We start from the raw sequence: 12,361 nt of genomic DNA on the forward strand, positions 1-12,361 counted from the left end.
CTAGCTATTTAAAAGACTTTAGAAGAGGCAAAGGGTAATGACACATTTAACTGAAGTTAACACAGAATTTGACAACTCATTGTATTCGTTTAAAGAAGAGATCAATATGTAAATACAACAGATAAAATATAAAATAGGTTTTCATGTTGAAATAAATTCAGTGATTGAAATAATACGATGGATTAGTATACCACAGGGAAGAATTCTGTAGAGAGAGGCACAAAAAGCTGAATGAGGGTCCATTCCCTATTTGCTTTACCTAAAAAGGAATTCTTTCAGTGTTATCTCTAGTAAATTAGCATTCACTTTGCTCTGAGCCCCAACATATATTTAATATAAGGTTAGCTGCCACATTAAAAACCGTCAAAGCATTTTTACTTTGTTCCTTGTTAAAGACCTCCCATAGGATTTTCACCATAGATGATTATTTATTTACTGAAAGGATCATTTCCTTTTTTTCCAACATGCACACATTTCCATTTTTTAATAACGTCCTCTGTGATTTAATCAGACTGTGAACACTCTAGAAGAAGTTTCTCTTCAACTTTGTTTTGGGTTGCTTTACATAATACCGCTTAAACTTTCTGTGTCCTTTGCTGCTAACACACTTTATGAAAGTAATCAACAATCATATTTGTTCACAGTTAAGTAAATTAAGACCTAGATTACTCAGGGGGAAAAAGTTCAATAGTTTCTTTTTTGTCATTGATACTTTTTTGGGCAGAAAGCAATGGCTGACTTCACCCATAGAGACACCATAGACACAGTAATGGTTGTCTCTAAGGACACAATGCATTTTTATGTGGTCTGGGAGATTTCGTTCCTGGAAGTTCTTTTTAGGGCGTAACAAAGGATTTATATGAAAAAAATTTTGAAGGATAAAAGTACCTTTCAGTAATGGCACTCAATTATTTGTTAAAAAAGGAATGTTTTCTGTTGTTGCTTAATGCCCCTAGTGAAATTACAACATTTGCTGAAACTGAAATATTAATCATTTTTACACTGTGAATGGGGTGTTCCTGGAAACCATGCCAAAAAAAGAATGCCACGAAAACTGAAAATACAAAGAAAAGAAAATGTTTCATTATAGCAAATTGGTAATAGCACAGGAGGCTATAATGCATTGGCACTAAAGCTAAAAATATACCTTACACGTCTAGCTCTGTTCTACCTTTCTTCCTACTTTGAGCTCTTTTTCTTCTGGCAGCTGAACTTTTGTACACTCTCCTCCCAACTCTATGTTGGTGTATGATTAGGAGGTTCTTTCAATCACTTCCAGGAGAAGGCCAGCTCCCCGTTCGAGTTTTGGGACCATGCTAGTGAACTCCTAGGGTTGTTCTGACAGAATACTGGCAGTATTGGCAGTAATGACAATATACTTCCTACTTGTGTATCTTACAGCCTGATTCCTATCCTGCACTATTTCAGTGTCATTGTAATTGTAGGCCCTGGAAGGCTCTATTTCACAAAACATCGAACTTAGAACAATGCAAAGAATTTAACATGTTGATAGCATTCATGGGACAGTTACAGGTTGGGACAGAGTGACATAGTATGGGAGCCAGAAAGATAAATAAGAAGTCCACAACTATTAATGTCCAAAGAGTTATCAGCAATATATGTTATAACAAAAGATATTATCATTAATAAAAATTGTCACCATAACAACTAAAAAATGAATTCTATTACACTAAACATACTGCTGAGTGATAAATGAAACATAAACTGGTGTTAAAATTGCATCCTTGAAAATCCTTGTTTTGGGGTCCTGACGCTGAAGCTTGACTTGAGTATACACTCTAAACCAAAGTGCAGGAGGAAATTCTTCTTCTTCATCAACCAGCTGAATTCTGTTTCATATTTGGCACATATCTCCAATAAATGTGACTGTAAGATTTTCAATCTGAGATGAAGTCAATTAGATTGGTTTCATAAAAGTCAATTACATTTGGTTTAATGTTAGTTCTATGTACTTGTTTATTTAAGTTTAGCAATTTATTATACTTTGTTTTTATTCTATACAGGCTGCTTCCCTTCCTATGTCTGTTATAATCATTGGAGTTGGACCAGCAGAGTTTGATGGTAAGTAGAGAGTGGTGGGATGAATGATCATGGCTTACTTAGGTAAGAACGACTGACCCAATGTCGATGTGTGTCTGCTATGTCCTTTATATGTCTTCCTGCAACACAATCGAATGAGTGTCCCTGTTATTAACCAAGGGATTGCAATCTAAAGATATGAACATATTATTTTTCCAAAATAGGTTGTAAGAACATTCTGGAAAACCTGGATACACAAAGACAATATACAGAGCCCTCCATAATGTTTGGGACAAAGACACATTTTTCATTGATTTACCTCACTGCTCCTCAGTTTAAAAACACAAATCAAACAATTCAGACGTGATTAAAATGCACATTGCAGACTTTAGTTTAAGTGTATTTGCATACATTTAGGTCATGTAGAAATGAAAACACTTTTAATACACAGCCCCTCCATGTCTGGGCAACATAATGTTTGGGACAATTAGCATTACAGGTGTTTATGATTCCTCAGGTGGGTTTCATTGCTTCATAAGATACCTCATTTTGCTTCTACCCTTTGGAGTCTGAAGTTGCCATTGGTCAACATGAGGACAAGAGCTGTGCCAATGAAAGTCAAAGAAGCCATTATGAGGCTGAAAAACGAGAATAAAACCATTAGAAACATCAGTAAAATTTTACCATGACCCAAGTCAACTGTCTAGAATAACTTTAAGAAGAAAAGAACGCACTGGTGAGCTCAGTAATCACAAAGGGCCAAAGAAGACCTCCACTGTTGACGGCAGAAAGATCCTCACTGTGGTCAAGGTGTCTGACAGATCAGAAGCAGTCTTCAGGGGGCAGATGTGGACGTGTCAGAGACAACTATATGCAGAAGACTTCATGAATAGAAACACAGAGGCCACACTGCAAAATGTGAACCACTAGTTTAAATATTTACAGTTTGCAAAAAAGTACTTAAAAGAGCCTGAAGAATTCTGGAAAAAGATCTTGTGGACAGACAAGACAAAGATGAACCTGAGTGATGGCAAGAGAAAAGTGTGGATACCAAAGGGTACTGCCCAAGAGCCAAAGCATACCATCTCATCTGTTAAACATGGTGGTGTGGATGTAGTGGCCCGGGCATGTATGGCTTCCATAGGTACTGGAACACTTATCTTCATTGATGATGGAACTTCTGATGGCAGTGACACAATGAATTTTGAGGTGTCCAGAAATATCTTATCTACTCAAGTTCCAGTAAGTGTCACCAAACTCATTGGACGGTGCTTCATCCTACAACAAGATGATACTTAGACATACTCCTAAGCTAACACAGGAGTTTTTCAAAGCTACAAAATGGAGAATTCTTGAATGTCCAATTCTGTCACCTGATTTAAATCAAATTGAGCAGGCATTCCATATGCTAAAGAGAAAACGTAATGGGACAACCCCCCCCAAAACAAGCAGGAGCTGAATATGGTGGCATTAGAGGCTTGACAGAGCATCACCAGAGAAGATCCTCAGAACCTGCTGATGTCTATGAATTGCAGACTTCAAGGAGTCATTGCCTGCAAGGGATATGTGACAGTCCTGAATATGGCTGCTTTAATATGCCTGCCATTGCTGTGTCCCAAACATTATGGTGTGCAGAAAAAGTGTTGTCATTTCTACATGGTGGGACCAAAATGTCTGCAAATACCCTTAAATAAAAGTCTGCAGTGTGCACTTTATTCATGTCTCTATTGTTTGGTTTGTAATTGTAAACTGTCGAGCAAAGAGGTACATCAAGGAGAAAATGTGTCTTTGTCACAAATATTATGGAGGGCACTATATCTAATCCTAAAATCCAGGTATCTCTACTGGCTGGAGTTTACTGGGCACTTCACAACATTGTCATTAAGTAGATGTGGATAAGTCATGCAAATAGACTTAAGTTTTTTTGTTTCATATTGTCAAAATTCGACTTTTTCCATGATAATCTATATATATAATTCACTAAGGCAAGACACCCATGGAAAGCACACCGGAAGGGGCGTGGATTCACTAAGCCGCCGACAAGTAAGACATCTATGGCGCACGCAAGAAGGAGCCACGCCCACCAACTCCAAGATCATTGGATACGACGACAACTCGCAGAGCCACGGCCACCAACTCGGACGCAACGACACTGAAAAAATGGCGTCATATATACGTATATTAGTCTGTCGTAGAGGCCACATGCACCTCCGAGCCACGTTGCCTGTTCATAGAGGCATGTTTCTCACGGAAGTGAATCGCCATATGCAGCGTGTAAAACGGTTTGCGAGGGGTATTCCATGTGTTGGTTCGTTCCATGCAATGTTACAATGTTGCTTTTCTTGCTGATTTATTACATTACCGATTTTTCAAATGTTAATTTTCTCCCTGTGCTTAAAAATCATTAAAAAACCGGCCTGATTATGCGGCGTACGCCGCAGGTTGGCTAATTATAATTATTTCATTTCTGTGTTGTGACAATCAATTGTGTGTGTTTTTTCCGCCACTGTGTGGTGTCTTAATTCTGCCCTTAGTGGAGAAGTGGAGAATTTGTTTATAAGTGATCAAGAAGATCAATAAGTGTATCAAAATGGTTCTATTGTGGTTGTTGAACCGGTCCATGTTGACGAAGCAGGATCTGAGTTTAAAGACAAAACTCTCAGTTTACCATTCATTAAATATCACAGGTTCTCACCTAGGGTCATGAGTAATAACTGAAAATATTGTGGCAGAAATTAGTATTCTTTGCATGGCTGACACTCCATGATAAAGTGAGAAGCTGAGAGATTTGGGAGAGTATCATAATAAAGTAGCTGCTCCTCCAGATTGAAAGGAACCACCAGAGATGGCTTAAACATATTCTAATGAATGTTCCTCTTCACTTAGGTTCTGCTGGCGTTGCTCCAGGTTCATCCCTCTGGGCATGTGATCGTGTTAGCCTAACAGTGTGCCTTTGGTGCCATGCACCCCATGACAATCCATGATTAGTTCCCCGAGCCTATCCTTTTTTATTCATGTTCTTAACTCATTCAGTCCATTCCAGTTCTTGGGGTGCCGGAGCACATCTGAAACCATAATACAAAAGGCAAAAACCAACCCTGGCTGGGACTCCATTCTGTCAGTGGGCATTCACTCACACTGAGCCAACTGAAATCTGCTACTCAGCTGCATGTCTATAGTCAATACTCACTTTATTATCACTTTGAGAAAGAGCTTGTATGTGGCAGACACATATACATTTTTTGCATAAATACCAAACAGGGCTGGATTTGAAGCTGTATGTATGCATAACGATTACTCTTAAGACGGTAAATAAACCCAGTTTAACACTGGAAGCAGTGACCTAAAAAAAGGAAACAGTAATACAAAAGAAGAAAAAATCGGGTTATTTTTTATTTAAGCCATCAAAGCCGAGAGTCCCTTGAGAGATATTCATGACTTTAAATAAACTAATCTTGAAAGAGTAGCGGTATTACAAAAATAAATTACTGTATTTATTAATAAATCTAAGGGGGGGGGGAGCAATCATAATTGCAGAGCAGCCTTATTTGCTGTGCAGCACAAAATACATTGGCCAGGTTTTATTGAGGAAACCCCTTATGGCTGGTGTTTCCATTCTACACAGATCCGCAAAGAAAGAGATGGTGTGATATTATTTTTTACCACACATCCCCTTCTGGGCACAGTGTGATTTTCTTGCCGCCTGAAGATGCAGCATCAGATTTCCCATTGGGCTCTGTTTGCAACACTTATTAAGGGGCCTGATAACGCGGCTGCATCTTGCATGTCATCTTTGCACGGAGGCAAAGCAGAACTTATTAAAAGCAGTCCCATCTTTCCGCTCTGTTAAGCAGGGGGAACCCCCCACCAAGAAACCACCTCCCCATCCTCCATTGTAGTGCTTTCATTTCTGCTCACACAGCTCTTTATTTAGACACAAATGAAGGCCAGGAGTTTGTGCAAATCTGAAGGGGGCTCAACAAAAAATGAAATCACTTCACAGCTTTGTGGCCAAATGAACAGTTGCTGACATTTTCCTGCAGAGCTCCATAGGGTCTCTGCCAGGACTGATGACACGTGGCTGCTAAAACCAACCTCTGAAAGCTGTCTCCCAGGATGAAGAAAACACTAGCATGGCTTTTCCTGCAGGCAAATATCTTAATTCTTCAAAGCCAGTTTTCAGCAGCACAATTTGCAAAAATGTTTAACTAAAATAAACAGACTCACTGAAGGGAATCCTTGTTGCTTTTTGATGCCATATCATTAGATATTCTGTGGAGTGCTTTCAAATAGTAAATTTATTAGTATAAAAAGAAAACTCAGGTTCATCATAATGTGAGTACCCTCGCTATGGTGATCTCATTGTGAACTGCGTCATCAACGGGGGTACCAGCCCAGCCTTAACCTTCCTCACTTTATCCGGGTTAGGGACCAGCAAGGCTAACTTAGGTACCCTAGGTGGAGTTATGCCATTATGATTAAGACTAATGAATAGAAGGAACAAGACATGATTAATCGCTTAGCAATCACAGGGCAGAAACTAGGATTGCTCATCTCACTCAGAATATTGATGGAAATAAACACTTCAGGCTCCTCCCTATGCATCAACGGCAATCGTGTGGACAACGTTCAAGAGTTCTCTTAACTTGGTAGCCTGCTTACCTGCGACAGCAGCCCTGTGGCTAAGATCAAGACACGCATTGGCAAGGCATCTTCTACTTTGAGCAGATTGAGGTAAATTTGGGACAACAAGCAGCTCTCCATATACACCAAGATGTAACGGCCGACTTGCTCTCCAAAACTGGCAGCTACACCACCAAGACTCGTGGCCTGGTAAGTTGAGGACGTTAGACCCGACAAGCTGTACTTCTTCCAAATAAACTTCCTCAATTCAACGATCAAAAATACTCGAAAAAAGAAAGAAATGATAAAGAAAGAAATGAACAAACACCAAACAATATATATATCATACCCCAAACAACCCCAACATAACATTCAACCCCAAAAGTGTCCGGCGGAAAATAATAATAAAAAGAAAAAGTATAGCACAAAGTTAATATACAATACAAACCCTCTCTTGACTCCACACTGAACATGAACTCAATAAGACACAGAGAAGTACGAAATGCACATAAAAGTCCAGAAGGTTTAACAGAAATTGAAAAATGCTTGTGAACCTGGTTCAGCTAGAAAAACTATCCTGCGGAAATTACAAGGATGATAATGATGGCTTGCTCCTCTCCCCAAACAACAAGAAACAGTCTCACCATGCTTATCCTCAGTACGTGGCGTAATCCTGAACCCCGGGGTTTTGCGGTGCAAAGATGTTGTTGTCAGGCGTTGAAAGTGGCAGGTAGACAAAGGTGTAAATGATTTGGATTGCTGCTTTCTTCTGTCTCTGTAGTGAATTGGCGGTCTGGTCGAACGGGATTTTTTTTTTTTCTTTTCTGTCCTTTCTAATGAGTTTGCACACAGTTTGTGTGAGGAATTTTCAGATTTGGATATGACTGCCGATCCTAATGTGATGTAGGAGACCTTCTGTTACAAGATCCTGAAGGTTGCTGATGGTTGTGTTGGTGTTACTGGTGTTCCCAGAAGGAGGTGTTTCATCTCGCAGGGTACCCTGGATATCATTGAGAGTAGTCGCAGTGCACGGCTCAATGACAACTCTGGTCTGTACCGGGAACTGAGAAGGACAGCTGCGAGGGCTCTGAGGGCAGATAAAGAGTTGTTTTTTAGAGGAATCTGTGAGCAAGTGACACACCATCTGTGGTCTAGCGACCCACGTCCTGCTTACAGAGGAATAGAAGCATTATGCACATCAGAATCTGTTCCTCAGAGAGTCACTGTCAGGGCAGCTGATGAAAAGGTCCTTACGGATGACACTGCAGTTGTGACCCGCTGGGCTAGCTACTTTGAGCAGTTGTTCAAAGCTGATCCTCCGGCTAGGATGTTGGATATCTCTGGGTTTACAGTTCTTGAGGCTGATCCTCCAATTACCTACCAGCGACCGGAACAGTCTGGTTTTACGCTTAGCAAGTCTACCATACCGCATCCTGGCACTGAGGGTTCTCATGGAGTACAAACGCGAATATTGGAGGAGTTTCTTTGCGGCCTTGTCAATTTTTGCAAAGCGTTCAACTCAGTTGATTGAGCTGCCCTGTGGGACATCCTGAGAGTTCGTGGGATCCCCTCGAGGTTGCTGGATATCATGGCCGGCCTGTACACTGGTACTGTGAGTGCTGTGCAGAGTGGAGGCAGGACTTCTGCGTTTTTCCCAGTTGATTCTAGGGATCGTCAGGGGTGTGTTCTTGCTCCCACTCTATTCAATGCTTGTATGGACTGGGTGTTGGGCAGGGTCATGGGGTCCAGCGGCTGTGGTTGTTGGTGAAGAAAGATTTATGGATCTTGACTTTGCTGACGATAGTGTGATCTTCGTGGAGTTAATGGAGGCTCTGATCGGGGCACTTGAGAGACTGATCCAGGCCTTTAATGACATCTTGGGCACAGCCATCATCGGTGTGTCTGTTTGCGGAGAGAGTGTTGACCTTGTTGAGAGGTTTACTTACAGTACCTTGGCAGTGACATTCATGTCTCTGGTGACTCTTCCTATAAAGTCAGTAGACGGATTGGGAGAGCATGGGGGGTAATGAGATCTCTGGAAATAGGTGTGTGGTGCTCCCGATATCTATGCAAAAGGACAAAGGTCTAAGTCTTTAGAGTCCTGGTGCTTCCTGTCTTGCTATATGGTTGCGAGACATGGATGCCATCCAGTGACTTGAGACGAATACTGGACTCCTTTGGTACTGTGTCTCTCCGTAAAATCCTTGGGTACCGTTGGTTTGACTTTGCGTCGAATGAGTGGTTGCTCATGGAGTCCCAAATGAGGCACATTGTGAGGGAGCGTCAGTTACAGCACTATGGCCATGTGGCGCATTTCCCCAAGGGTGATTCGGCTCGTAAGATCTTCATTGTTGAGGACCCGAGTGGCTGGACCAGGCCAAGGGGTCGCTCACATAACACCTGGCTGTGACAGATAGAGTGTCATGCTAAGTTTGGTTCAGTCACGGATACAAGTGAATATTTTAGGGTACTCTTCATACTAGGGTGTCAATGATTTCACAAGTGGAGCGGGCCCAGTGCTGCATGGGAAATCTTCATGGAAGCAGACACTGCAACCCACCAAATTGTGGAGCAAGCCACAAAACAAAAATCGTGAGTGGTCTCCTCTCGACTTTCTTGTATACTCAGATATGGGGATGGATGATTGAGGAGTAACTGCAAGACAATGATTATATTTTTTATGCTATGTACATTAAAGAACCATCAACAACAAATAACATTAAATTAATAATATATTGAACAATTATTATAAAAGTAAAGTTGAATAAATCGGACTCTGCAGCTGCATGAATGAAACGTAAAGTAACACTTCCGGTTATCGGAAATAGTCCAAAAGTTGATAGAAATCTATGTTTTGTACCTAATACTTATATGCAAAATTTGGTTGACCTAAGCGAAAGTGTGCTCAAGTTATCATGTTTACATACACACACACAGACACAGGAACACAGACTTAATTTCAAAAAGTGTATTTTTGGACTCAGGGAGGTCTAAAACATCAAGATTCATCTAAATCTCGAAATGGAATTTTTGGAGGAATCCAATACTTTCCCCATACTTCGTATATGAGAAAGTCAGGGAGGCCTAAAACTTTGAGATTCATCAAAATCTCGACATTGAATTTCTGGACGATTACAATACTTTCCCTATATTTCGAATACAAGAAAGTAAAAATCGAGTCTTAACATACATTTAAAAATATATAACTTCTAAACAAAAGTTGGATTTCAGAATTTGATTTATTGGGTGTTAAAACCCCAAAATATTGCCAAGATTAATATGCCAGTTTCAAAGAAACCCAAGAAAATTTTAAAAAGAAGCTCCATATATAACAGACAATCATAACAGCCACTTTCTGGAACTCTTCTCCTCCACCTCTATTACAGTTCCCCTCTTCTTGTGACAAGCTGAACCTTAAATGGCTGAGAAAAGGGAACCCATGATGTCAATGTAAAGTTATACAGGAGAGATGTTACGCTGGGACTGAAGAGGATAGATGAGAAATGTATGCTGGGTAAGAAGGATTCAGACCTTAAACAGCACTAACAAAGTGAATCATCTAAACTGCGGAACTGGAAATATATCAAGGTTTGACTAATCATCAATAATTTCCTGAAGAGAGTCAAATAAGTGAAGTAAACAGCAAGGTGAACTTTCACACACTGAGAAGATCAGCAATGACTGCTCACGAACAGGGTGCTATTTCTGGCCTATCCTCTAAAAGCCGTTCAGACCAACAGACAAGAAGCTTGAGGACTCTGTCAATTGTTATTTAGAAAGCAACAGAGCATAGTCAAGATTTATACGGTGTCGAGAAGGTCAAGGCGGTTGTCAGCAGCACAGTTCAGAGTCTGATTAGCCGTTTGCATGTTAGTCAGGTACTTTTTTTTATTTTAAGTCATCCTAGCAAATAATGTAAAGCAAATGCGAGACAGCAATTAGACTGCAGAGTTTGTCTGATATGCAAGTAGACGTTTCGCATTAAGGACATTGGTGTCAGTAAAATGCTGCATTGACTGGTGAGTTGTTCACAATGTCTTTGTTTTACGCCTTTTATGGAGTGTCTTCATTGCTATAGGATTACCAGTCAGAAACACTTTAAAATGAAAACCCGTCTGTTTATATAAAAGAGGGCCCTCTTGCCCTCACACAATTTATTGCATCAGTTAAATCAATATTTATTTCATGATGAGTCTTTAATAGACAGAGGTTGACAGAGTTTGTCGCATACTGTACCATTTTTAAAACAACATCACATTTTTAAATCCACTTGTGCATGGCAGAAGATAATTCTCATTACTGTGCCAGTCCACCCCTTGGCTCATTTGTGTACACTCTTACTGATTCTTTAGTGGGTTGTGCAGTTCTTCATAGAACTATCGCTTCATTTTATTCTGGGAAGGGTTCCTTGCATATGAAGTTGGTTCTTGGTGCTTTGAAAAATTTCATTATATGTAGAAAAAAAAGAACAAAATATTTAATGTATGGCAGGCTACACTAACAGATGAACAAAACCTGGACTTAACCAATCATATTTTAATGGGACTAAAAATGTAGTTTTTGCAGATCAGAGTAATAAGAGTAGCTAAGTCACCCCACTCATGGTTTACCACGAGTGCTGCCTTTTGAACTAAGCCACCTAAACATGGCTGAAGAGCCACAACCTGTGCCACGTACAAGATATGTCCCCATGTTCTGGGTGTATCAGAAGATCATGTTTATGATGATAATGCTGCATTTCTGTACTTTAACATAAGAAGTGTGATAAATAAAGCAAATGAGACAGATTAAGGATTGGGGTACCTCCCCGTGTGCTGGTCGTTGGTTACAGTAATCAGCAATAAGGTCAAGAGTACAACAAAAAGATCAACACATTTGACAAAAACTCAGGGGTCAGGAGGCTTTTTATAGAGGGACCAATCAAATTAACGCAAGTGACGAAGAGGGATGGAGCTACAGATGATGTCAGGAGCGTAGGGATGGGACTGAAGTCATCAGGATGGGACTGAAAGTGAGGAGATTCCCTGGGCCGGAGCGGAGTGTTTTCTTTGTGGTGCGGAAATGTGGTGGAGATTGGTATACTCGTTGAGCTAAGGACTTTTTATTCAGGTGTCTTTCTGTAGATGAAAAGGAGAGAAAAGAATTAATACCGTGATCCGGTTCCCCATTTCTTGTAGTTTCATGCACAACAGAGCCAGCTGACTGTCACCTAATCGTGCATGTGTGACAGAAGTTATACCTGCATTAAAAATCAACATAAGTGCTGTGTTTTTTGTAATGTTCAAGTGGCTTGTCCTTTACTACATCGTCTGAGGTCTCTCTGTGTGTCTTTGGTTCTTGGTGCTTTGAAAAGTTTCCTAATATGTAGGAAAAAAGACCAAAATGTATGGTAGGCTACACTAACAGATGAAGAAAACCTGAACTTAGCCTGTCCTTCTGTACATATGTAGCAAGAATCCTTTTAAAATCATGACCCATTGGTATTTCACAAATCTGTTACCATCTATCCATTGTTATTTACCGTGTGGAATCTGTTACAGATCTAAATAAATAAAGGTTCTTTCTGGAACCTTCTTGTGGAGGGGTCTTTTGGGAACCAAAAAATGGTTCTCCTGTGGCACTGCTCTGAAGAACGTCTCTGGCGCCTGAGTGTATGCACTCACACTCACACAGAGCCAGTGTGGAATTCTTACTTGGA

At 40.4% G+C, this 12,361-nt stretch overlaps 1 protein-coding gene across 2 annotated transcripts in view; it reads left to right on the forward strand.

Annotated features, from left to right (window-relative positions):
* Positions 1 to 12,361, forward strand: part of cpne9 (copine family member IX) — a 672,011-nt gene that overhangs the window by 621,832 nt on the left and 37,818 nt on the right. For both annotated transcript variants that reach the window (XR_005635832.1, XM_039771535.1), the window contains exon 19: positions 2,025 to 2,082. Coding sequence is in view for 1 of the 2 variants with exons in the window: in XM_039771535.1 (XP_039627469.1) it covers positions 2,025 to 2,082 (58 nt within the window). In the remaining variant the exon portion in view is untranslated. The remainder of the gene's footprint in view (positions 1 to 2,024; positions 2,083 to 12,361) is intronic.

The sequence above is a fragment of the Polypterus senegalus genome, chromosome 12, assembly GCF_016835505.1.
Source record: "Polypterus senegalus isolate Bchr_013 chromosome 12, ASM1683550v1, whole genome shotgun sequence".
Lineage (NCBI taxonomy): Eukaryota > Metazoa > Chordata > Cladistia > Polypteriformes > Polypteridae > Polypterus > Polypterus senegalus.